This window comes from Mobula hypostoma, chromosome 8 (assembly GCF_963921235.1).
Source record: "Mobula hypostoma chromosome 8, sMobHyp1.1, whole genome shotgun sequence".
Classification (NCBI taxonomy): Eukaryota; Metazoa; Chordata; class Chondrichthyes; order Myliobatiformes; family Myliobatidae; genus Mobula; species Mobula hypostoma.
This window is the reverse complement of record NC_086104.1, coordinates 10425269-10452965: the sequence shown is the minus strand read 5'-3', so window position 1 is coordinate 10452965 and position 27697 is coordinate 10425269. Positions and strand designations below refer to the sequence as shown.

Below are 27697 nucleotides of genomic sequence, written 5' to 3'. Positions count from 1 at the left end.
GGGCCACCAGGGGGAGGTGATAGGCAGGTGAGGAGAAGAAGTAAGAAGCCTGATTGGAGAATGCTAGGTTGGCGTTGGAATATGTGTGACACTTACGGGCTGCCCCATCACATCCTTAGGCTGTGTTGGCTGTTAACACGAATGGCACATTTCACTGTGTGTTTCCATGTACATGTGATCAATTAAAGAATCTGCTCTGATTTACTATGATCAGATCCTCGGCCACGAAGGCTGGCATTACAAAGCAGCAACAGTTCAGCCTTATGGAAATCCACAGTGCAAACGAAACAATAAATTTTGTCTGTTTTTGCATTACTGCAAATCACAATATCGATGGTTTGCACGGAACAGTGCACAGGATTGTACTAATTGGTCCTTTGATTACTCATGATTCCGTGGTGATCCCATAAACTGGCCCCCAAGGATCTCACCCCAACCATCTGAGGACCCCATCCTGGTCTCCTGTGATTTTGTATGGCCTGAGTCTATGTAAGCTATTTAGAACATGGCACAAATAGAACAGTATTGGCCTTTCAACCCATGCTGTCGTGCTGACGATTTAACCTTCTCCAAGATCAATCTTTTCTCCTGCATAGCCCTCCATTTTTCTATCACCCATGTGCCTATCTAAGAGTTTGTTAAAAGTTCCCAATGTACCTGTCTCCACCACCCACTCCCTGGCACACACCATTCTCTGTATAAAGAAACTTCCCTCTGACATCCCCCTGTACTTTCCTCCAGTCACCTTAAGACAATGCCCCTTAGTATTAGCCATTTCTGCCCTGGGAAAAAGTCTCTGTCTGTCAACTCCATCAATGCCTCTCAAACACAAGAAAATCTGCAGATACTGGAAATCCAAGCAACACACACGCAAAACGCTGGAGGAACTCAGCAGACCAGGCAGCACCTATGGAGAGAAGTACAGTCGACTGAGACTCGTCATCAGGACCTGAAGAGGGGTCTCGGCCTGAAACATTGACAGTTTACTCATTTCCTGGCCTGCTGAGTTCCTCCAGCATTTTGTGTGTGTTGCAATCAGTGTCTTTTATCGGCTTGTACACCTCTATCGTGTGGACAGGTGGCCAAGTGGTTAAGGCATTGGACTAGCGACCTGAAGGTCATGAGTTCGAGCCCCAGCCAAGACAACGTGTTGTGTCCTTGAGCAAGGCCCTTAATCACACATTGCTCTGTGACGACACTGGTGCCAAGTTGTATGGATCCTAACGCCCTTCCCTTGGACAACATTGGTGTCATGGAGAGGGGAGACTTGCAGCATGGGCAACTGCTGGTCTTCCATACAACCCTGCCCAGGCCTGCGCCCTGGAGAGTGAACTGGAGAGTGAAGACTTTCCAGGCGCAGATCCATGGTCTGGCAAGACTAATGGATGCCTTTTCTTTCTTTCTTTACACCTCTATCAATTCACCTCGCATCCACCTTCACCCCAAAGAGAAAAACCTTAGCTTGCTCCACCTATCCTCATAAGATATGCTGTCTAATCCATGCAGGATCCTGATAAATCTCTGTATACTTTCTAAAGCTTTCAACTATAGTGAGGTGACCAGAAATGACAGAATATTCTACTGTGGTTCAACCAACATTTTATAGAGCTGCAATATTATCTCATGATTCTTGAACTCAGGACTAATGAAGGCCAGTACACCTAAACACGTTCTCAACCATTCTATCAACTGTGGATTCCAGAATACCCTTGTCCCTCCACACTGCTGAGAGTCCTGCCATTGGCCTTGTACTCAGCCGGCAAGTTCGATCTTCCCAAGTGTAACACTTCACCCTTTCTCATTGCTTACTGCAGACAACGCAGCTGAAGTGGCCAACCAGCTCCTGGACCTCTCTGCGGACAAGAGTCTGACTCGGGAGGAGGTGGACCAGCTGGTGGAGAAGCTGAGTCAGATCGTCATCATGTCCGAGATCAACTCGTCCCTGGCATCCACTGTGCTGACAGTTCTGTCCAATATCCTTTCCAGTTCGGACAACGCACTCACCACATCCTCCCAAGTGTGAGTGGCCCTCAGCAGATGGGTCCAATTCTGAGGCATGGAGTCACAGAGCACTACAGCACAGAAACTGGCCCTTCCTCCCATCTAATCCATGCCAAACTATTATTCTCCCTACTCCCATCGCCCTGCAACTGGACCATAGTCCTCCATATCCCTCCCATCCATACACCTATCCAAGAAGAAATGGGCCCTCCAGCCCATCTTGCAGACCAAGATGCCCGCATAAGTAGCCCCATTTGCCTGTGCTTGGCCCATTTCCGTCTATGTGGGGCCCCACGGTCCTGTAGCAGTTAGTGCGACGCCATTACAGGTTGGGGTGTTCGAGTTCAGAGTTCATTTCTGATGTTGTCTGTCAGGAGTTTGTACATTACCCACCCCCCCCCCCCACCGTGACCATACGGGTTCCTTCTGGGTGCTCTGATTTCCTCTCACAGTCCAAAGACGTAAGGGTTTGTAGGTTAATTGGTCACTGTAAACCATTCTGTGATTAGGCTAGTGTTAAATAGGAGGGTTGCTGGACAGCACGGCCCTTGGTGCCAGAAGGGCCTGTTCTGTGCTGTTTCTCTAAATGAAATGAACTCTTGTTATCCCTGTACTTATCCAAATGTCCTCTTGCCCCTGACTCTCCCATGAGTGGGAACATATTGACATCTGCCCTGCCATTCCCCTGGAATATTCACCCCTCATTCCTAAAGAGATGCATTCCATTTCTAACCTCTGCTGGGTTCAGAACCGATGACCTGTGCCTGCTGACGCCCTTCTTGCTCCTCCTTGCCCTCAGGGCCCTGAGGACTGTGGACGCATTGACTGCCAAGATGATCTTCAGCGGCCCATCGGTGAGCATCACCACCCCCAACCTGGCCATTGGGATCTCCGCCATCGACTTTCAGACGTACAATGGGACCTCCTTCAGCATTGCGTCCCAGGTTGGAGAGGAGTCCGAGCTAGAGGTGAGATGTCTGGGTGGGACAATGTCGTGAGAAATCAGATTGGCGGGTTCAATCCATGGGGACAGAAGGCACTCACTACCAGTAAGTAGGTTAACTAGTTATTTACAAGACAAGACAGGCACTAAACCTTTCAATCTAAGCTTGGTCACAGGCACTTACCTAAACTGACTGCTCATCGTGACAGGACAAAACAGACACTAAACACTCACAGAGTGGCAAATACTTACCTAACGTGTGCACCCGGGCCCCCTTTACTGCAGCACACCTCCTGTGTTTACTGCTTCCGTGGCACCCTCGTCTACCCGGTCCACAGCTACCTGCAAGTGAAAAGAGTTACTGCCCACGAGATTTAAACTCCGCTGGTGCCATGATATCATCAGCTAAACGGCAGCTAGATGGGAGGGGCTGAAATTCTCCTTATACAAGCCCATCCCTGCCTCCCATGGGGGAGTGGTGTTCAATGGACACTTATTACATGCAAAAATGTTAGGCACATATAGTTAGGGTGACCAGTACAGTGTATGGCAATGAGATTCTCTCCCTGATGAGCTCGATGCCTTTTATGCTCGCTGTTCGGGGGTATTCTGGAGTTACGTGAATATAGCAGATTTGCATTCGAGCAAAACCCACTCTTCAGTTTTTAACGTAAATTGTAAATTGAAGTTACAATACTATACAAAAGTCTTGGACACCCTAGCTATATATATATATAATATGTGTGTGTGCCTAAGATTTTTGCACAGTATCTACCTGGTCATCAATGATTCAATGGTTCCAGTTAATATCAGAGAACGTATACAGTATACTTTCTGCAGATATCCATAAAACAGAAGAAAAACCCAGAGAATGAATGACAGAAAAATGTTAGAGCCCCAAAGACCCCCTTCTCCCTCCCGCATGCACACAAGCAGCAGCAAACATCAACCCTCCCCCACCCCTCCCTCTACTTGTTCCAGCAGGAAGCATCAGCACCCACTGCCCACCAAGCAAGCAACAGCAAACCCCCAGAGAGAGACCATCATCTGCAGACCAACAAAAACCACCGTTCAGCCAGCAGATCGACGTGCCACAGGCTCGCTCTCCCACTAACAAAGAAAAGAGAGGTGTCACTCCTTCCGCTGCGAGAGGGGAGAGGAACAGATCACTGTTTCGATGTTACAGCGTAAGGTGATGTTTACTCGAGCTCAACTGACTTGAGAAACCCTAGACTCTCACCCCCCACTCCCATAGAGAGAGAGGGAGGGAGAGGTAGAGGGAGAGAGAGAACAATTACTTGAGTGTCGAGGCCTCCGACAGCTGCACCCGTTGCGTTGATGTTCTGATTTCCCGCGACGCTTCGGTTGGTGACACTGGCGAGGAATCGCGTCCACAGGGCCACCCGAGGCCAAACCCTGAATTCAAGGACAGCAACAGAAATATTGCCCTTTCTGGAATTAATTTGGAGATCGAAGAGGGTAGGGCAGTGGAGGTTGTCTGCATGGACTTTGGAAAAGCATTTATAAGACCATAATTCACAGGAGCTGGTTTAGGCCATTCAGCCCATCAAGTCTGCTCCACCATTCAGTCATGGCTGATTTATTGTCTCTCTCTCTCTCAATGCCATTCTCCTGCCTTCTCCCTGTAACCGTTGAAGCTCTGACCAATCAAGGACCTATCACCCTATGCTTTAAATACACCCAGTGAACTGGCCACCAAAAAGTCGTTTGACACGTCCATCGTGCCTGACCTGCTCAGAGTCTCCGCTCAATTTTTTTTCATTTTTAAAACTCCATTATCAGCAGTTTCACTTTAAGTGCTCACTTCTCCTCACTACTTCTTATTTCTGTTTTTGCACTACCTACTTAATTTGACTTTAGGAAAAAGTATATATGCTGGTCGTGCACCTCCACTCCATCCACCAAAAGTGGAACTTTGCTGTGGCCAGACTTTTTAATTCCGATTTCCATTCCCGTTCCAACAAGTCAGTTCATGGCCTCCTCCTGTGCAGTAATGAGGCCACCCTCAGGGTGAAGGAGCAGCACCTTGTATTCCATCTGGGGAGCCTCCAATATGATGGCATGAACATTGATTTCTTCTTCTGGTATTTTTTTTCCCTCTTTCTCTCCCTTCATCTTCTATTCCCTCTCTCTGGCCTTTTACCTCTTATCACCTTTCCCTGGGCCCCCTCCTCCTTCCCTTTCTCCTATTGTCTATGATCCTCTTCTTTCAGATTCCTACCCCTCCCGCTATCTTTTTATTCCAGCATCTTCCCCCTTTCTTTCTAGTCCCTGATGAAGGGTCTCGGCCCAAAATATTGACTGTTTACTCTCTTCCACGGATGCTGCCTGGCCTTCTGAGCTCCTGAGGCATTTCCTGTGTATTACAGTAATTTAGCTTTTATTATCATGTATTGCACTGTACTGCTGCTGCAAAACAACAAATTTCACAACATATGCAAGTGATAGTAAACCTGATTGTGATTCTCCTGTCTAAGCATCTTCCCCTATCAATCTCCCTACTTAAATAGAGACGCAGTGGTAGTACTGGCAAGCTGAAACGTCTTCAGCAGCTGGAGTATACTCCCATAAGCCCAAAAGACACAGAAGTAGAATTAGGCCATTCAGCCCATCGACTGTTCCATGGCTGATTTCTTCCTCGTAAACAGGAGAAGATCTGCAGATGCTGGAGTTCCAAAGCAACACACACAAAATGCTGGAGGAACTCAGCAGATCAGGCGTCATCAATGGAAATTAATAAACAATCACTGTTTCAGGCCGAAACCCCTCTTTGGGACTGGAAAGGAAAGGGGAAAATGCCAGAATAAAATGGTGGGGGGAGGAGAAGGAGGATAGCTAGAAGTTGATAGCTGAAGCCAAGTGAGTTGCAAAGGTAAAGGGCTAGAGAAGAAGTAATTTCCTGGAACTCTTAATCCTCTTACCAATCAAGAATGAATCAAGCTCTGCCTTAAATATACTCAATGACTTGGCCTCCACAGCCATCTGTGCCAATAAATTCAACAGATACATCTCTGTCTGGCAGTAGAAATTCCTCCTCATCTCTGTTCTAAACTCAAGTCCCTTTATTCGGAGCCTATGTCCTCGGATCCCAGAGTCTCCTACTGATGGATATATCCTTTCCATGTCTACTCTATACAGACCTTTCAGTAATTGGTAAGTTTCAATGAGATCCCCTGCATCCTCTTCAACTCTGTTGAATACAGACCCAGAGTTCAGAAGGATTAATTTTTACCCTGAAGGTAAAATTCCCTGCTTAATAAAACAATGCAGGTGAGTCTTGATTGATGAGGGGAATGGCTTGGAAGATGAATGGGTTTGTTGGATCTAAGCGTATTCTGGAGTTATCGCCTCTGTGCTCTGTAGTCACGATATGATTGATGTCTCTCTCTTTCTGGCCCACAGGTTACTTTAGACGGGAAACCACCGAGCGATGCCCTGGCTGAAATCAAGCTTCCTGTCAGCATCTTTGAGCGGTTGACAGCAGAAGAGATCAGTATGGTGTCCAGGGCTCAGTTTGCCTTCTTCAGTAGGACAGGACTGTTCCAGGCAAGCATCAGACATCTGAACGTCTACATCCGCTACCTTCAAGGGTTGTTTCATCCCCACTCTTCCCCAGACCAGTTTTTATCCTCTCGCCTCCTGCCAACTGATGTTTCTCTTCATTAGGATTGGGTTTGATAGAGCTGGGAATGACTTCCTCCTCCGTAGTGGGCACCAGAGCCAAGATCAAAGTCAATTTCATTGTCATAGGCACAGATATATGTATGAACAGATGGAATTAAAATCTTACTTGCAGCGTCAGCACAGGTACAATGGCATCGGAGATGCAGCGTTCACAAGAAAAACAAAATTCACCACAGCAGAGCACAATTAGTATAACGAGAAGGGCGAGGTGCAAGCGGTCATGCAGAAGCTGTCTACGTGCTTTAAGGGTTTTGTAGCTCCCGCACAATGGGAGAGGGGAGAAGACAGAATGCCTGGGCTGGTTGTTTCACTGAGGCAGCGAGAAGTGTAGACAGGCTCCATGGAGGGGGAGGCTGGTTGCTGTGAGGTGCTGGGCTGTGTCCGCAGCTCTCCGCAGTTACGGTGCATTGAGGTAGTTGAAGGGAAAACGATAACAGAATGCAGGATAAAGTGTTACAGTAACAAAGTGCAGAGCAGGCAGAAAGTAAAGTGCATGATCATAACAAGGTGGATTGTGAGGTCAAGAGGACGTCTTGTTGTGTTGGGAGGCCGTCCAATATCTTATAGCAGCTTTCCTTGAGCCCGGTTGATTGTGCTTTCGGGCTTTTGTATTTTCTGCCCGATGCGGGGGGGGGGGTGCGGCTACGATTATGCTCCTTGCTTTACTGAGGTAGCAAGAAGTGTGGACAGACCCCCGGTTGTCAGATGGTGTGGAAATTAATTCTCCTCTCTACTATTAACCCAGTCGCACAACCTTTGCACCATGGCAGCCCACCTGCCAGTCCGAGACCACAAAAACAGGCCATTTAGCCCACTGAATCCATGCTGTCCATCAGCCGCACGTTTACCCAAATCCCATGCCCTCATTCATAGGAGCAGAATTAGGCTATCCAGCCCATCGAGTCTGCTCTACTGTTCCATCATGGCTGAGTTTTGTTATCCTTCTCAATCCCATTGCTCCTGCTTTCTGTCCATAACCTTTGACACTCTGACTAATCATGAACCTATCAGCGTCTGCTTTAAGTATACCGTACACAATAGCTTGGCTTCCACAGCTACCCGTGGCAATGAATTCCACCACAGTCTGGCTAAGTTAATTCCTTCACATCTCTGTTCTAAATGGACATTTTCTCCTCTGAGGCTGTGCCCTGTGGTCCTCGGAAACATCCCCACTATAGGAAACATCCTCTCTACATGCATTCTGTCTGTCATTCTGTCATTCTTTCCATGTTCCCACTGGGAATATGCAGCAGATGGGGTAAGAAAAACACTTGCTTTGAAATGTATCCTAGTCGATTGTTCTGAAAATGCTGTGTAGTAACGACAATGTAGGGAACCCTCCCAAGATTTGGTTCACCTGATCCCAAAGGAACGAGCACAGAAGCTGGGGCTGAAGTTGTGGGTCTTGTGTTCCTTTGTAATATAAGCTCAAAAATAGGAAAAGTAACCATTTGTAGACTCTTGCTCCAGTTGTCTCAAGGGATGCACAGTAGCCTTGCGGTTAGTGTAACATTATTGCAGTACAACTGACCCAGGTTCAATTCCCGAAGCCGTCTGTAATGAATTTGTACGTTCTCTCTGTGACTGTGTGGGTTTCCTCAGGGTACTGCACTGTCCTTCCATATTCCAAAGACGTACTGATTGGTAAGTCAATTGGTTACCTTAGTGCAATTGGGTGCCACAGGAGGGAGAGAGTGATAGAGTGGGTTAAAGCAGAAAGTGAGGGAAAGAAATGAATCGAGATAGGTTTGAAAAGGGACAAAGATGATCTGATAGTACAAGCTCTTGCGTCCTCTTTAGTATGGCTTTCCTATTTCCATGGGATCAATAAAGTATGACTATGACTCTCTCTCTTTCTTTTTCACTGTCTTTCTAACAGTTTTCCTGTCCCATTCCTTCTCTCTATTCCTCTTTCCACTTTCCCTATTTTCAGTTTCTCTCTTAGTTCGCTCACACTTTCTGCCTCTATTCTCCTTACCTTCCCCCTCCCTGCCCTTCTTTCTCATCCCTCACCTTTTTATCACCCTCTCTCTCATAATCCCCTCTCCTTCCACTTTCTCCCTCTCTCCCACTCTCTCCCTTCCTCTCTCTCTCTCTCTCTCTAGTTCCCTCCTCTCTTTCTCTGTCGCCTTCCCCTCTCTCCCTCCTCTTCCCCTTTCTGTCTCTGTCTCTCCCTCTCTTTTTCTTCTTTCTTGCTCTCTCTTTTTTCCCCTCTCTCTCCCCTCATCACTCCCTGCCTCTTTCCTCCTCTCTCTTTCTCTCCCTCCGCCTATATCTCTCTCATTATCTCTTTTTCCCCCTCTTTCTCTTTCTCTCTCTCCCCTTCTCGTTCCTTCTCTCTCTCCCCTCTCCCTCTTTTTCACTCTGTCTCTCACCCCTCTTCCCTCTCTCCTTCTCTGCCCCCTCTCTAAGCCTGTTTCCATCTTTCTCTCTTTCCGAGTCTGCCTCCATTCCTCTGCATCTCTCAGTGCCTTTGTGTTTTTCCCACCCACCGGACGCACGAGTCTCTAGCCCGGAGCCAAACCGACGCTTCTTTGACGCCTGCGTCGCACTGCCTATTTAACAGGGATGTCTATGCTTTGACAGGACCCGCGTGAATTCTCCCTGCAAAGCTTCGTGGTGGCGGGCAGCATGGGGAACATAACCATCAGCAACCTGTCCGAACCCGTCAGCATCCGCATCAAGCACAGGAACCCTAAGGTACGGCCGGCCTGTGGCAGTCAGCTCGTTACAGGGCTTCGCTGTTCGTTCCTTAGGTATCAGTGGCGCCAGTCTTTCTGATTTCAATGTAATGTTCTCTTTGCCTTTTGTTTCTGTTACTGAGCCCCACAGTTTGCACACTGGGACATGTCCCCTGTCCCTCCCACACTCCAGGCTTCTTCAGCAGTGTTGGATCAGTGTATGAACAGATTCCTTTTCAACATATGTACTAGAAGCAGGCATAAGCCAGTCAGCCTCTCAGACCTCTTCGTTATAAGACCATAAGACATAGGAGTAGGGTTAGGCCATTCAGCCCATTGAGTCTGCTCTCCCATTCCATCATGGCTGCCTTATTATCCCTCTCAACCCCATTCTCCTGCTGTCTCGCTGTAAACTGTGACACCCTGAAGCTAATCAAGAACCTATCAACCTGCGCTCTAAATATACCCAATGACTTGGCCTCCGCAGTCATCTGTGGCAACGAATTCCACAGATTCACCACACACCTGCTAAGGAAATTCCTCCTCACCCCCGTTCTAAACAGATGTCCCTGTTTTGTGAGCCTGTGCCCTCTGGTCCTAGACTCCCCCACTATAGGAAACATCTTTTCAATTTCGACTCTGTCCAGGCCTTTCAATATTCAATGGGGTGCATTGATCCCCCTCATTCTTCTAAACTCCAGCGAGTACAGGCCCAGAGTCATCAAACAGGCCTCATATATTAACCCTTTCATTCCCAGGATCATTCTCATGAACCCACTCTGGGCCCTCTCCAATGCCAGCCCATTTTTTCTTAGCTAAGGGGCCCAAAACTACTCATAATACTCCAAGTGTGGTCTGAGCAATGCCTTCTAAAGCCTCAGCATCACATCCGTGGCCTTAACTGAAGTAGATTACGGCTGATTTGATTGTAACCATCATTCCTCATTGCCATCACCTGCTGGTATCCTTTGCCCAGAGTCACAGACTCATTGTACGGAAAATACTTTTAAAATCCGTTCCTTCTTCTTTTCTGATTTGGCAGCAAGATGTATCCACAAACAAATGAGAGACTGTACACATGTTAAAGGTTATAAGAAATTACTTTATTAGAGTTATATAAAGAATAAAATAGAGAAAGGAAGAAAAATGATGAATAAAGCAGTAGACAAGACAAAATAATACTTATCAACCAATCGCTAAGCCACTCTGCACAATATACTGCCGGAGGGAATCACACCTAGGTAGTAGAGGCAGATAATTTCCATAAGACATAAGACCCCATGGCTCCCAAACTGGGGTCCAGAGACCCATAAGGCCATAGTAAATGGGAGCAGAATTAAGCTGATCCATTTCGCTCTCAGCCCCAATTTCCAGCCTTTCCCCCATATCCCTTCATTTCCTGACCAATCAAGAATCTATCAACATCTGCCTTAAATATACATAGAGACATGACCACCACCACTGCCTGTGGAAAAGAATTCCACAGATTCACCACTCTCTGGCTAAAGAAATTCCTCCTCATCTCCATACTAAAAGGACGCCCCTCTATTCTGAGGCTGTGTCCTCTGGTCTTAGACTCTCCCGCCATAGGAAACATCTCTCCACATCCACTCTATCCTACCCTTTCACCATGCAATAGGTTTCAATGAGGCCACCCCTCAATCTTCTGAATTCCAGTGAATACAGGCCCAAAGCTATCAAATGCTCCTCATATTCCAGCTTTTCAAACCTGGAATTATTTTTGTGAACCTCCTTTGAAACCTCTCCAGTTTCAGCACATGCCTCCCAAGATAAGGGAGCCAAACTGCTCACAATATCCCAAGTGAGGGCTCACTGATGCTTTATGAACTCTCAACATTACATTGTATTCTAGTACTATCAAAATGAATGCTAACATCTCATTTGCCTTCCTCACCATGGACTCAACTGCAAATTAACCTTTAGGGAATCCTGCACAAGGACTCCCAAATCACTTTGCGCTTCAGATTTTTCTATTTTTTCTTCATTTAAAAAATAACCGTTTCATTTCTTGTACCAAAGTGCATGACTATACACTTCCTGACACTATATTTCATCTGCCACTTCTTTGCCCATTTTCCTAATCTGTGTAAGCCCTTCTGTAGCCTCTACTTCCTCAAAACTATCTGCCCCTCCACCTATCTTTGTATTGTCTGCAAACTTTGCAACAAAGTCATCAATTCAATCATCCAAATCATTAACACATAACATAAAAAGAATTGGTCCCAACACAGACCCCTATGGAACACCACTAGTCACCAGCAGCCAACCAGAAAGGGCTCCCTTTATTTGTACATTTTGCCTCCTGCCAGTCAGTCACTGCTTTATCCATGCCAGAATCTTTCCTGTAATACCGTGGGCTTGTAGCTTGTTAAGCAACCTCATATGTGGCACCTTGTCAAAGGCCTTCTGAAAATCCAATTACACAACATCAACCAATTCTTCTTTGTCTATCCTGTTTGTTATTTCTTCAAAGAATTCCAACAGACTCCTTTGGCAAGGTTTTCCCTTGGGGAAACCATGTTGACAATGGCCTATTTTATCATGTGCCTCCAAGTACCCTGAAACCACATCCCTAACAATTGACTCCAATATCTTCCCAACCGCTAAGGTTAGACTAAGTCCCTTTCTTCTGCCCCTCTCCCCTTCTGAAGAGTGGAGTGACATTCGTAATTTTACAGTCTTCTGGAACCATTCCAGAATCTAGTGATTCTTGAAAGATTATTACTAATGCCTCTACGGTGTCTTCAGCCTCTTCTTTCAGAACCCTGGGGTGTATACTGTCTGGTCCAGGTGACTTATCTACCTTCAGACCTCTCAGTTTCTCAAGAACCTTCTGTCTAGTAATGTTAACTCCACACATTTCATGATCCCTGACACTGAGAACTTCCACCACACTACTAGTGTCTTCCACGATGAAGACCGATGCAAAATACTTACTCAGTTTATCTGCCATTTCCTTGTCCCCACTACTATCTCCAGCATCATTTCCAGCAGTCCAATATCCACTCTTGCTTCTCTTTTACACTTTACGTATCTGAAGAAACTCTTTAATACCCCGCAGTTAATGGTAGAGGTCCATGGCTTAAGAAAGTTTGTGAACTCTTGCTATAAGACATAGGAGCAGAATTAGGCCATTCGGCCCATTGAGTAGGCTCTCCTATTCCATCATGGCTCATTATTATCCCTCTCAACCTGATTCTCCTGCCTTCTCATAACCTCTGACACCCTTACGAATCAAGAACCTATCAACCTCTGCTTTAAATATACCCAAAGCCGTGGCCTCCACGGGTGTCTGTAGCAATGAATTCCATAATGTTGCGCTGACCCTTACCTACTTCAATATCGATCTAACCCTTCCCTGCTACATAGCCCTTCATTTTTCTATCAGCCATGTGCTTATCTAAGAGCTTCTTAAATGCCCCCAATGTATCTGCCTCTACTAGACTTGTCAGGACATTCTGGGCACCCACCACTCCCTCTGACATCTGCCTCTATACTTTCCTCAAATCACCCTTAAATTATTTAAAAACGCAAACACGAGGAATTCTGCAGATGCTGGAAACTCAAGCAACACACATCAAAGTTGCTGGTGAACGCAGCAGACGAAGGGTCTCAGCCCGAAACGTTGACTGTACCTCTTCCCAGAGATGCTGCCTGGCCTGCTGCGTTCACCGGTACCTTTAAATTACGCCCTCTTGTATTAGCCATTTCCTCCCTGATTAAAGGCTCTGGCTGTTGTTACGTACCCCGTAACTGGGTTGCCAAACCAGCAGAAATGGATCACTCAGTTGGAGTCTGGAGTACTAGAACTAAGAAAGTTTTATTAAAGAAACAAGCAACACAGTAATCGAAAGGATAATAAATGCAACAATTCAACAATGATAACCACACATGTGCACAGAATTAAGATAACAGCATCAATCAAGCTCTATCGTTGTCTAGGGGTAAATGACCAATTTCAAAATGACTCGAAGTTCAGTTCGCAGTAATCGTTGCCATGGCGATGGACAAGGTGGGGGAAGAGAGACAGAGAGAACAACTCATCATTCAGCACAGCTTCACTCACAGACCAGCGGGATGGCTCACGAGCAACTTTTGGGCGGGTCTTTGGTGATGTCACCTGAGGTCACCGACTGTGACCCCTCCTCCAGATGCGGTCGATCCTCTGCAGTGAACCCGGCACCCAGGCAAGGGCGGACACACACCGGGTTCCCGCTGATCGTACCTTTCCACCCTGTGCGTTGTCCGGTACTTCTCACCACTCGTGAGAGGCGCACCGCTTCCAGGGTCTCGTTACCTCGGGTGGCGTGTGTGTCTGTCTTAGCGAACCTGTCCCTTTTTATCCCCCTGCTGGGGTATCGCCTGTCCATCACTTCAAACAGTTCAGGGTTCAAAGGGGGGGAGCCGCTCCAGACAGCTCTTCCTCCCACATCCCTTCATTACACATCTCCAGACGCTGCTCCATTGTTCCTTATCTCTCCTTCCCCTGAGGGCAGGTGGCAGACCAACTGCTGATTGATGCCACTGATGCTAGCCCAGGCCAGCAAACATCTTAATTTTATGTGTATTCTCGTAACACTGTCCACTTGATTTATGCCTCTTGTGATCTTAAACATTTCTATTAAATCACCTCTCATTCCCCTTCAGTTTAAACACAAAGTACTGGAAGAACTCAGCAGGTCAGGCAGCATCTGTGGAGACAGAGGGAAGGTCACTCTCTTGGGTCAAGACATTGGATAAGGACCTGAATCATCGTTTCAGCCTTCACAGGCGCTGTTCGACCCACTGAGTGCCTCCAGCAGTTTGCTTTTTGCTCAGATTCTGGCATCCGCAGTCCCTTGTGTCTCCACCAGGCAGCTTGTTGAGTAAACCAGCTATCACAGACCTGGTTATTCAGTAACCAGCTCTCACGAGTCTCGTTACTGAACACCCAGCTTTCTCCACTGGTCAACTGGTATTCAATACCAGCAAATACCAGTGGGTGGCACTGCAGACATAGGTAAAGAGGCGCAGCTCACCTCTGCCCTCTGCAGGTTGGTGATGGTGCTGCGACACTTAATTTCAGAATCGTCATGCTGGCTTCTGCTGAATCAGAATCAGGTTTATCATCACTGACATTCAGTATGTCGTGAAATTTGCTGATTTACGATGGCCCTGTTACTGTGCTCTATCTCTAAATAAAGTTACATTAATAAATCAATAGTGCAAAAACTAAATAAGGATGTAGTTTTCATGGTTTCATCTGATGGTGGAGTGAAAGAAGCTGTTCCTAGCATCTTCAGTGTGGGTCTTGAGGTTCTGGTACCTTCCCCTGGTGGTAGCAATGAGGAGAGGCATTTCCTGGAAGGTGATGGCCCTTAATGATGGATGCCACCGTCATGAGACATCGGCTTTTGTAGATGTCCTCAACGGTGTGGAGGCTAGAGTTCATGGTGGAGCTGGCTGAGTTTACAGCCTTCTGTAGATTTTTCTGTTCCTGTGCATTGGAGCCTCCATACCAGACAGCGATGCAACCAGTTAGAATGCTCCCCAATGTGCATCTGTAGAAATTTACTGGGAGTCTTTGGTGACATACCAAATCTCCTGAAACTCCTAATGAAATGTAGCCAACACCATTCTCCCGCCTTCATTCCCAATCAAGAACCTATCAATCTCTGCCTTAAATATCCCAGGTACTTGACCTCCAGAGACCTCCGTGACAACAGTCCCGCAGGTTCACAAGTCTCTAGCTGAAGGAATTTCTCCTTATCTCTGTTCTACAGGGACGCTCTTTTATTCTGAGGCTGTGATCTCTGGTCCTGTTAGTATCTTGTTACTATGTCCCACCTCTGAGACTCTCCTACTTCTGAAATCATCTGTCATGCCTTCCATATCCAGCAATATGTACTTCACTTGCTGCTAACACACTTGAAGTTCACAGATGGTACCGAGTTAATGTGAGTTGAATGTTATATTCTAAGTTGTAATGTAGTGAGAGCTTGCTTCTTGTCTCTTTAACAGGGGAGTTTTAAGCCGCTCTGTGCCTTCTGGGATTTGACACTGAACAGTAAGTATTTGTCATTTGCCAACCTAATGTATGAAGAGCATCTGATGGATGTGATGGAGAGGCCCTTCAGCCCTTTGAGACTGTTCCATCAATCAAACAATAGGATCATAGATGTAATGTTATATTCTGTACTTTTTGCGACAGTTGGTAAAATTTCATCCTCGCCAGAACATACCGGTGCAATTTTACACTGGCATTATAGGGACCATCCTCACATCAGCCATTTCTGTTTGGTGTTATGCATGCAGCATCTTCTCACAATAGATGAAAACTACAGCAAACCGTCAGGTCGCGTGTGCCCGTAGAAGTTCTGGAGTGATAGTAGATGGCAGGCATTAATCATTGTTGTTTCAAGGCTGCTCCACCATACAATATGATCATAGATGGTCCTCCATTTCCATCCCATACTCCCACTCTTTCCCCATGCACCTTAACATCCTTTGTGCCTAAAAATCTATCCACCCTCTCCTTCAATATATCCATTGATGTTCTGCTCCTGGGATAGAGAATTCCACAGTTTTCCCTTCCTCTGAGTGAAGGAATTTCTCCTCACCTCAGTCCCATTACGCTCTGCAGCCGGAGGACCAAGTGTGGGCTTTGTTTCTCAGGAGCAGTGTGCTGGCCCAGGAGAAGATACAGAGAAGGTTCACAACGATGATCCCAACATTTATATTCAGGGCAAAGGTTGATAGATTCTTGATTAGTTGGGGAATGAAGGAATAGGGGGAGAAGGAAGGAGTTTGGAGCTGAGAGAGAGAATGGATCAGCCATGATAAAATGGCAGAGCAGATTCAATGAGCCAAATGGCCTAATTCTGCTCCTATCTCTTGTGGTCTTAATGTCTCTGGGCCTCTTCAGAAGGATGATTGGGTTCGTCCTTGAAACCTTTTTAAAGGTTAGATTTATTTGTCACAAGTACATCGAAACATCCAGACATACAGTGAAGTGCACTGTTCGCGTTGATCTGAGGGTTGTGCTGGGGCAGCCCGCAGACATCCTCACACTTCAGGCACTAACATAGCACGCCCACAACGTACTAACCCTAACCTGTATGCCTTTGGAAGGTGGGAGGAAACTGGAGCACCCGGAGGGAACCCCCGTGGTCACGGAGGGAACGTGCAAACTCCTAAAGCGCAGCGGAGGGAGTTGAGTCTGGATCCCTGGCGCCGTAAAGCGTTACACTAACCACAATACTACCATCCCATCTCTGCATCTTAACACCTTTTCTGTGTGGAAATCTGCCCACCTACAGTACTTCTTCAATACATTAATTGCTGCTGTCCCCCAGGGATAGAACAGTCTTCGAGTATACGTCCTCTTACTTACGTTTTCTTGGGCCCCTAGCTCCCAGTGGAGCATAGGCCATCGATGACCTGCCATATCCATCGATGACCTGCCATATCCATCGATGACCTGCCAGCTCCATCGATGACCTGCCATATCCATGGATGACCTGCCAGCTCCATCGATGACCTGCCATATCCATCGATGGCCTGCCATATCCATCGATGACCTGCCGTATCTGTCGATGCCCTGCCAGCTCCATCGATGTCGATGGTATGGTTGGAGTTCATTGATGCTTCTGCAATCCATTGCATCCACTGTCCAGGGGATAGTCTTCTCCAGCTTCACCAGAGCCCTGTTGGCCAGCCTTACCCATTTCCACCCCTCATGACAGGGACGGAGGGCTGGACTTTTAGAGGCTCTCTTCCTCTGAGTGAAGGAATTTCTCCTCGCCTCAGTCCCATTTGGAATCTCTGCAGCCAGAGCAGCTTTGAGCCTCATTTTTAAGGAGCAATGTGCTGGCCCTGGAGGAGGTCCAGAGGGGGTTCACAAGGTTGATCCCAGGAGTGAAAAGCTTAGCAAATGAGGAGCGTTTAATGTCTCTGGCCACACTCAATGGAGTTCTGAAGGACGATGGAGGGATCTCATTGAAACCTACAAGATACTGAAGGCCTGGATAGAGTAGACAAGGAGAGGATGTGCCCATCAGTAGGAGGGTCTAAGATCTGAGAGCACAGCCTCAGGGTAAAGGGATGTCCAGCCAAAACTGAGATGAGGAAGAAATATATCAGCCACCAGGTGGCGAATCTGTGGAATCCGTTGCCACAGCAGGCAGTGGAGGCCAAATCACCGAGTATACTTCAGACTAAGGTTAATAGATTGTTGATTGGTAACGGGGAGAAGGTGGGAGAATGAGGTTGAAAGAATATAAGATCAAACATGATGGAGTGGTGGAACAGAGTCAATGGGCCAAATGGCCTAATTCTGCTCCTTTATCTCGTGGTCTTGTAGTCCTATCCTTTATCTGTGACAGTAACCCTAGACATGTTAGCTGAGGGAAACAGCTCTCTGTGCCCAACCTGTTAAGTCGAGCAGGGGTTCAGTGCTGATTCATCGCTCTACAACGCTTCCTTTGCAGATGAGAGCGGTGGGTGGAGCACCGAAGGGTGTACGACTGATCCAAGGGTCAACGAAACCATCTGCCTGTGCAACCATCTGACCCACTTTGGAATCTTGCTGGTAAGAACCCTTTTTTTTACTCAGGGTGGGGGAAATGTCGGATGCTTGGGCGTTGTCTGTAAGAGCAGATTAATGGGCTAGCATAGTCAGAATGGGGCAAATAGCCTAAGAAGCTCCCAGCTTCTCTCATTATCCCTGCTCCCCTACCTACTCTCCTTTCACCTCTCACCTGGTCTCACCTACTACCTGCCAACATGTGCTCATCCCCCGCCCCCACCTTTTTATTTTGGCTTCTGCCCCCTTCCTTTCCAGTCCTGATGAAGAGCCTCGGCCCAAAATGTGAAAAGGTTAAAGATTAGATAAAGATTAAAAATCAGCTTTATTTGTCACATGTACATCGAAACATTGAGATATACAGTGAAGTACATCTTCTGCATCAACAAACCAACAGAGTCCGAGGATGTGCTGGGGGCAGCCTGCAATGCTGCCAAACGTGATATCAACATAGCATGCCCACAACTCACTAAATCTTCAGCTACCAGCTTCTTCTTCCGATACTGTCCGTTTCAATTTTCCTTTCTTCTATCAACACATCATAAAACCACCGTGAAGCAACAAGTTCTGTGCCTCTTTCCTGACTTCCGAAAGAACCTTTGGTTGAAACATCAGAGTCCAGCAGCCCTCTAGTAACCCACATCATGATGAATATTCTACACAAACTCAGCATACTGAAATTTCATACCACCAGGCTCAAGGACTGCTTCGATCCTGCTGTTATAAGACTATTGAATAGTCCCCTAGGGTGATAAAGAAAAAAAGACCCTTGGCCTCACACCTGTGACCTTGTACCTTACTGTCTACCTGTGCTGCACTTTCTCTGTAACTGTAACACTTTATTCTGCACTCTGCTATTGTTTTCCTTCAACGTTCTGTTGTAATCAAACGGCCTGTTCAGTCAGATGGCTTGCAAAGTTTTTCACTGTACCTTGGTACATGCAATGATACTCAACCAATTTACCAATTCCAATAATTGGGTACAGTATAGGATTAATGACAGTGTGATGTTCTAAAAATGAAGAGATTACCTTTATTTATCATGTGTACAGTGCAGTGCATATTTTACATTAATGAGCAACACCGTCCGAGCATATGCCTGCAGCAGCTTGTAAGAGTCACCGTGCCTCTGGTGACAACACATTGTCCCTACAACTTACTGACACAAACTGTTAGTGCGTCTTTGAACTGTGGAAGGAAACCGTCGTACCTGGAGGAAATCGTAGTACCCAGAGGAACTCTATGCGGTCACAGGCATGGCGGGAATTGTACCCCGATCATTGGCACTGTGAAGCGTTGTGCCAACTGCTATGCCACCGTGCTGCCCCGGTACCGAACTGCATTTATCACGGGTTTTCTCCACTTACAGGACATCTCAGGAACAGCCCAACAGATCGATCCGACTAACAGCAAGATCCTGACCTTCATCACTCACATCGGATGTGGGATCTCTGCTATCTTCTCAGCGACCACACTCCTTACATACGTGGCCTTTGAGTGAGTAATGGAGGTGGTGTAGGCGGCAGAGGTGACGGGCACCGGGATCTGCATCTACAAACAACCTGCTGAGAGAACTCAGTGGGTAGAGCAGCGTCTGTTGGGGGAGGAATTGTTGGTGTTTTGGGGTCCTGGTGGGGGGTTTTAACCTGAAACGTCAACAATTCCTTTTTCTCCCTCATCCCCACAGATACTGCTCGACCCGCTGCTCTCTAATCCAGGCAACATCCTGCCAAATCTCTTCCGAATCCTCTGCAAAGCCTCACATCCTTCCTGTAATGGGGTGACCAGATCTGAATGCAATACATCAGATATGGCTTAACCATAAAGCTGTAATATTAACACAAAAAAACACAATGGGAATGGCCTAATTCTGCTCCTATATCTTATGGTCTTTTAGAATTTATTAGAATATTATTGTCAACCTGGGCACTTGCTGTTTAAAAAGGTTTGCCACCCCCGAAGAGAATCTTCTGTGTTTATATCGAGATGAAACATTAGTTAACAGAAGGTCTGGCAGAAGGGAGTTATTGGTAGTAATTGTAATGTGATCACTGGAGTCGAGTATGATGTTCTCCTAAAGGGTTTCTATTGATGGCTCTAGAGCAGAGACTTCCAACCTGGGGTCCAAGGACCCCTCACTTAATTCTCTGTGGTATAGTACAGATCATTCTCATGCTGCACAGCTCCAACAGAATGTTGGCCTTCGTTGCTGGAGGGATTGAATTCAAGAGCAGGGAGGTCATGCTGCAACTATACAGGGTACTGATGAGGCTGCACCTGGAGTACTGTGTGCAGTTCTGGTCTCCATACTTGAGGAAGGATATATTGTCTTTGGAGGCAGTGCAGAGGAGGTTCACTAGGTTGAATCCAGGGATGAAGGGGTTAACCTATGAGGAGAGATTGAGTCGCCTGGGTCTATACTCTCTGGAGTTCAGAAGAATGAGAGGGGATCTTATAGAAACATACAAAATTTTGAAAGGGGTAGATAAGATAGAAGTAGGAAAGTTGTTTCCATTGGTAGGTGAGACTAGAACTAGGGGACATTGCCTCAAGATTCGGGGGAAAAGATTTAGGACGGAGATGAGGAGAAACTGTTTTTCCCAGAGAGTGGTGAATCTGTGGAATTCTCTGCCCAGGGAAGATGTTGACGCTTCCTTACTAAATATATTTAAGATACAGTTAGATAGGTTTTTGCATAGTAAGGGAATTAAGGATTATGGGGAAAAGGCAGGTAGGTGGAGATGAGTCCTTGGCCAGATCAGCAACGATCTTATTGAATGGTGGGGCAGGCTCGTCGGGCCAGATGGCTGACTCCTGCTCCTATTTCTTATGTTCTTATACGTAACTTGAACAGATTTCAGCATGGTATATTTATTTATTTATTTACTTGATGCAAGATGAGGTACTGCTGTGTGCCATATCTTACAGAAACATGGCTCCAGGACAACATTCCATGCACCATCAGGTTACAGGCCAGGCCACTTAGGAACTTGTGCTGTTGTTCTATTTATTTGTTTATTTATTAAGTGCAGAACAGACCCTTCTGGCCTAGCAAGCCGCACAGCCCAGCAACCCATCTATTTATCACTAGCCTTATCACAGGACAATTTACAATGACCAATTAACCTGCTAATCAGTACACCTTTGGACTGCGGGAGGAAACACACACAGTCACATGGGGAACACACAAACTCATTACAGACAGTGCTGGAATTGAACTCTGAACTCTGACACTCTGAGCTGTAATAACGTCACGCTAATTGCTACACCCCTGTGGTGCCCCATTGAACGCAATCTCTTCTCAGTTTTTAGATATAATGTTGAATTCCTTCAGGTTGATTTTGATGTTATCTTTGAAGCGTCTGGAGTAACAGGTGTATTCTCCTTCAGGAAACTGCGTCGCGACTATCCCTCGAAGATCCTGATGAATCTCAGTGCCTCGCTCTTCTTTCTGAACTTCACCTTCTTGATCAACGGCTGGCTGGCCTCGTTCGACATTACTGGGCTGTGCATCGCTGTGGCCGCATTGCTCCACTTCTTCCTGCTGGCCTCCTTCACCTGGATGGGCCTGGAGGCCGTCCACATGTACATCGCCCTGGTCAAAGTCTTCAACACCTACATCAGGAAGTACATGCTCAAGTTCTGCATCATTGGGTGGGGTAAGTCAGGCCATCTCTCTCGTTGAGTTCCCTGTTCCTCCCGCTTCATTGGTGCTCATTTTGTCCCACCTTGTTTCGTTGTTCTGGGTGTTCCTTTTATTCTGCTGTACCAGACGGACAGGAAGGAAACTGTGAAGTGAAAGGGAAACTATCTGCTGTGCTGTCTCCTCACCACACTTGCGAAGCTCAGCAGTTCTTTGAGAAGTTCCCCTGTCTCACCTCGTCCTTTGCTTCACCTCTTTCTACTCAACTTTCCTCTGCTTTGTCTGTTTCTTTCTTCAGTCTGCTTCATCTGTCCCCTTGATTCCCCGTTCCTTATTTCCCTGTCCCCTTGTTCCCCTATTCCCTTGCTTCCCTCTTCCCTTGTTTCCACTTCCCTTATTTTTCCCTTTCCTCATTTCCCTTTTCTCTTATCTCCCTATTCTGTTTTCCTGGTCCCTTGTTTCCCTCCTCCCTCATTTCCCTCTTCCCTCATTTCACCTGTTCCTTTGATTCCCTCTTCCCGTGGTTCACCTGTTTCACCTGTTCCCCTATTTCATTATTCCATCTGTAGTTGAGACCATAAGATATAAAGCAGAATTAGGCCATTTGCCTCATTGAATCTGCTCCAACATTTCATCATGGCTGATCCAATTTTCCTCTCAGCCCCAGTCTCCTGCTTTCTCCTCGTATCCCTTCATGCCTTGACCGATGAAGAATTTGTTCTGTTTTGCCAGTCTCTTTTGTTTCACCTGTTCCTTTGATCCATGTTTGCTTCTTTCTTTGTTCTACCCATACTTCGTAAATTGTCACACCATCACAAACTATCACATCTTCATATGCCATCACACCATAAGAAACAGTCACACCAACACACCATTGGGAGCCATCACACCTTCATACAGCATCACACCATTACACACAGAAAATGACACAATACACACACAAAGACAAACCATCACACACCATCACAATCTGTCACACAACATCACAAACTGTCACACACCATGATAAACCGTCACACACAATGACAACATGACAACGTCACACGCCATCACAAACCGTCATTCACCATGATAAACCATCACACGCCATCACAAACCGTCATTCACCATGATAAACCATCACACGCCATCACAAACCGTCATTCACCATGATAAACCATCACACGCCATCACAAACCGTCATTCACCATGATAAACCATCACACGCCATCACAAACCGTCATTCACCATGATAAACCATCACACGCCATCACAAACCGTCATTCACCATGATAAACCATCACACTGATATCCTGGGAATAATAAACAACACCTAAATCAGTGTAAGAGAGGAACCTTCTCATAGGTAAGCAGATAGATGAAACAAAACTGTGGGAGGGAAGGGTTAGATTGATCTTAATGTACGTTAAAAGGTTAGTACAATGTAGTGTGCCAAAGGGACTGTTCTATGTTCTATCTGCTGTTATTCATTCTACACCTATGTCTCATAAACATCGTGGTGTTGCCCAGGGATTCCATATGTCCTGCACATTGTGTGTTTGCAGGACTGCCGGCACTGGTTGTGGTCATTGTCCTGGCAATCAAAAGGAGCTTCTACAGCATGTTGCTGTACGGCAAGGATGTCGAAGGCAGTGGCGCCTCAGAGTTGTGAGTCTCTCCTCGCCGTTGGCTTTATTTGCTTCGGTGGTGTGTGGGGAGGCTGGTGCATCCAATGGGGGCAGGGGGAATAACACACCACTGCTGGGAGAATGTACTGGGTCAGGCAGCATCGGAAGCAGGCTTGTTATCACATCTGAGGTGAAATTTACTCTACAGTGAAAGACTTAAAAATTACTATACACTAGGGGACAGTTGTGTGCTCGGGCAGCAGGCTGAGGGCAGCAGACACCAACAGAATCAACAAACTCATTCGTAAGGCCAGTGATGTTGTGGGGATGGAACTGGACTCGTGTCTGAAAAGAGGATGCTGTCTAAGTTGCATGCCATCTTGGTCAATGTCTCCCATCCACTACATAATGTACTGGGTGGGCACAGGTGTACATTCAGCCAGAGACTCATTCCACCGAGATGCAACACAGAGCGTCATAGGAAGTCATTCCTGCCTGTGGCCATCAAACTTCACAACTCCTCCCTTGGAGGGTCAGACACCCTGAGCCAATAGGCTGGTCCTGGACTTATTTCATAATTTACTGGCATAATTTACATATTACTATTTAACTATTTATGGTTCTATTACTATTTAATTATTTATGGTGCAACTGTAACAAAAACCAATTTCCCCCGGGATCAATAAAGTATGACTATGACTATGACAATGACTAGTAACCTGGTGGTTAGTGTAATGCTTTTACTATACACTAGGGGGCAGCACAGTCACCCCAGTGGTTAGTGTAATGCTATTACTATACACTAGATGGCAGCACAGTAACCTAGTGGTTAGTGTAATGCTATTACTATACACTAGGGGGCAGCACAGTCACCCTAGTGGTTAGTGTAATGCTACTACTATACACTAGGGGGCAGCACAGTCACCCTAGTGGTTAGTGTAATGCTATTACTATACACTAGGGGGCAGCACAGTCACCTAGTGATTAGTGTAATGCTATTACTATACACTAGGGGGCAGCACAGTAACCTAGTGGTTAGTGTAATGCTTTTACTATACACTAGGGGGCAGCACAGTCACCCTAGTGGTTAGTGTAATGCTATTACTATACACTAGGGGGCAGCACAGTAACCTAGTGGTTAGTGTAATGCTTTTACTATACACTAGGGGGCAGCACAGTCACCTCAACACACACATCAAAGTTGCTGGTGAACGCAGCAGGCCAGGCAGCATCTCTAGGAAGAGGTACGGTCGACGTTTCAGGCCGAGACCCTTCATCAGGTAGTGGTTAGTGAAATGCTTTTACTATACCCTAGGGGGCAGCACAGTCACCTAGTGATTAGTGTAATGCTACTACTATACACTAGAGTGCAGCGCAGTAACCTAGTGGTTAGTGTAATGCTATTACTATACACTAGGAGGCAGCAGTCACCTAGTGATTAGTGTAATGCTACTACTATACACTAGAGGGCAGCACAGTAACCTAGTGGTTAGTGTAATGCTACTACTATACACTAGAGGGCAGCACAGTAACCTAGTGGTTAGTGTAATGCTACTATGAGCCACCAACCTGGGTTCAATTCCTGCCCCTGTCTGTAAGGAGGATGCACGTCTTCCCCTTGAACATGTGGATTTCCTCTGGGTACTCCTGTTCCCCCATTCCAAAGACAGGTTAATTGGTTAGAATGGCGTAATTGTGCGGTACAGGCTCGTTGGGACTAGAAAGGTCTGTTACCGTGTTGTGTCTCTAAATAAAGTCACAAAAATAAATGAATAATGTACAAGACGAATAGTGAGGTAGTTTTTGTGGGTTCATGGGCCATTCATAAATCTGATGGTGAGGGAAAGAAGCTGTTCTTCAAATGTCGAGTGGGGGTCTTTGGGTTCCTGTAACCCCTCCTTGATGGTAGTAACATGAAGAGGGCATGTCTGGGATGGTGAATTTTAATGTTTGGGTTGTAACTCACATCAGATACCTGGACCTGTACCCAAAATTGATGTCTCCTCCTATTTGACATTTCCACCCTGACAAAAGGACTGTCCAATGTTGTTGCTTGTGTGTAGTTTTTCATTGATTCTGTTGTAGTTCCTTGTTCACTGTGAATGCCTGCAAGAAAATGAATCCCAAGGTAGTATATGGTGACATTCTTTGATAATAAAATGTACTTCGAGTTGTTTTGAACTTTGAACTTTGACTCTCATAATTTCATGAACTTCTATCAGGTCTCCCTTCAGTCTCCAACACTCCAGAGAAGACAACCCAGACTTTTCAACTTCTCTGATCAAATCACACGCTATAATCCAGGCAGCAGGTTTACACGTCTATCACCTGTTATCGTTGGAATCTGAAAGCTCATACTTGTTCCTCAGACACATTTTATTTACTTGTGCACAAGGAGAACTGCATGGTCCCTGTCACACACTGATCTGTAGTCTGAACAGAGAAATGTCCGTTTTATACGGAATTGAATACCAGTTATGGTTGTTGACCATTTAATAAACTGTGTACAGTAGTCTTAGGTGCATATACTGTAGAGAGCTAGCGTGCCAAAGACTTTTGCACAGTACTGTATTTGCCAGTGTGGAGTGGAGAGAGAGTTTGTATATCTGGCGGGAGTAAAGGATATCGAGAATGGGAATGGTGCAGCACCGCGGGAGGGGTGTGGGACAGGTTGCAGAGGAGTGCCAGGGATGGGACGGGGAGGGGGGGGGGCGAGGTTGTTGGGAGGTGCTGGTGCAAGCACACCCAGCCCTGAGACAACAGTCAAGGTCACTTGATTCCAAACAATTGGTGTATTGATCATTACAGAATGTCTCTCTCATTCTTCACGCTCACTCCCCTCCTCTTCCTTCCATTTTCCCAACCATGATTCCCCTCCCCCTGTCCCCTTCCAACTCTCAGTCCACATTAGAGATCCATGTCAGAATCAGGTTTATCATCAAGCACAGATGTCATGAAATTTGATTTATTTTGCTGCAGTACAGTGCAATACATAAAATTACTATGTACTGTGCAAAAGACTTAAGCACCCTAGCTGTATATACTGTATGTGTGTAGCTAAGACTTTTGCACAGTACTGTATCTTCAAACGGGTATTAAACATCAATGAAAACTCAAGCCAATGATCGATGATACTTTGAAGTTAGTCGAGTAATTGTCCCCAATTGGTGTGTGTGCCCCGCGTCCCTCCGTTACATCCATCTGAACTACTTGGCTGTGGCCGCTGTCCCATGCATCTCTGCATGCCAAATGGCTCTCGCCCCTGCTGTGCAAAGGGAAGCTACGCTCTTCAAAGATATTCCTTCCATGGGCTGTCTGCACTCTATCTGCAATCTAATGCCTGGTTATTATGTTAACCCCTGCCTTGCTGCATCATCTACAAACCAACACCCCCCCCCCCACACCCACACATCTCCCCTCGACTAACACCCACAACTCCCTGTTTCGGTTGGTGACAGATGCGGGAATAGGCGTTGGTGCTGTTAGTTGGAAGGAGAAGCGACTGGGAGCTCGGATTTCTGCTGGGAACAGCCGGTGGAGCGGATGAATTACAACCGGCTGTTGCCTCTGCAATATGTGCAGGAGGTGCAAGGGTTAAATCGCACACTGCATAAATCACCACACTGAGTGTCGGAGCCAAGTGATTCTGCCACCCAGATTATCCTAAAGCCCCGCATTGTATACTTGTTTGCAAGGTATTGCTTTCATTATTGTGGACTGTGGACACAGTTCAGCTGAACATGGTGGCGGTTGCCCGTTATGTCCGACAACGACTGGAGACCTGTGTGGGAGAGTTTTTAAAGTGGAGAAGAGCGAGAGAGAGAGAAGGGCAGTTTCTCTCCCTCGACCTCAGAAATCTGGGCCCTGTGGTACGAACAAGCCACAGTCTGGGGAGTTCCTTGGCTGCAGTGGACGACCATGACGACCATGACGTCTTCCGTGCCTTGCCACGCGCTTTGCTCACCCCGGAGTTTTGCAGCGCTGCCTTCTTGCCGTTGGATCTCACTGTAGATCTCATCCGCCCAGTCCGCTGGATTGACTTCACTTGCTGGTACAGGCATGTCTCCAACTCACTGGGGCATGAGGCCCGCTGGCTATCCTCACTGGTTTAGCCTGCCTGTCAAAGCGGTGTACTGGGGTGCGGCTGCTGTCCCATGTGAACAGCAGCTCGGAGCCACAGGTGAGAGCCGAGACAGTCCGGTGGGAACCAAAGGTGACTGAGCTTCCCCGGAATGGACACGGCAAGCCCCTTCACCAGAGGTGCTGCCCCTCCCCGGACACCCCATACGCCCCATACGCCCCTCAGCTAAACATAGTTTTATGTTAATTACTGGATTCACACAGGGTTACTCAAGCCTTCATCTTAACACTCTGTGGGCACTTTTTTAAAGTAATTCCTGTACCCAACACTTGTCCTGCATACTGTTGATACAAATCAAATCATAACACTACACTGAGGTAGAACAGGGTCACCATGACAGTGAATGTACAGGAGCCTGACGACATGCACTATCAGACAATAGACACTACCTC

At 46.6% G+C, this 27697-nt stretch overlaps 1 protein-coding gene across 5 annotated transcripts in view; it reads left to right on the top strand.

Moving 5' to 3' along the window:
• The window catches only part of adgrg6 (adhesion G protein-coupled receptor G6), a 188770-nt gene that overhangs the window by 129223 nt on the left and 31850 nt on the right, over nucleotides 1-27697 (top strand). For all 5 annotated transcript variants that reach the window (XM_063055459.1, XM_063055458.1, XM_063055457.1 and 2 more), the window contains 9 exons: nucleotides 1815-2019; nucleotides 2801-2969; nucleotides 6368-6511; nucleotides 9236-9349; nucleotides 15352-15397; nucleotides 17820-17920; nucleotides 19284-19411; nucleotides 21305-21573; nucleotides 23102-23204. In XM_063055459.1, the coding sequence (XP_062911529.1) occupies nucleotides 1815-2019; nucleotides 2801-2969; nucleotides 6368-6511; nucleotides 9236-9349; nucleotides 15352-15397; nucleotides 17820-17920; nucleotides 19284-19411; nucleotides 21305-21573; nucleotides 23102-23204 (1279 nt within the window). The remainder of the gene's footprint in view (nucleotides 1-1814; nucleotides 2020-2800; nucleotides 2970-6367; nucleotides 6512-9235; nucleotides 9350-15351; nucleotides 15398-17819; nucleotides 17921-19283; nucleotides 19412-21304; nucleotides 21574-23101; nucleotides 23205-27697) is intronic.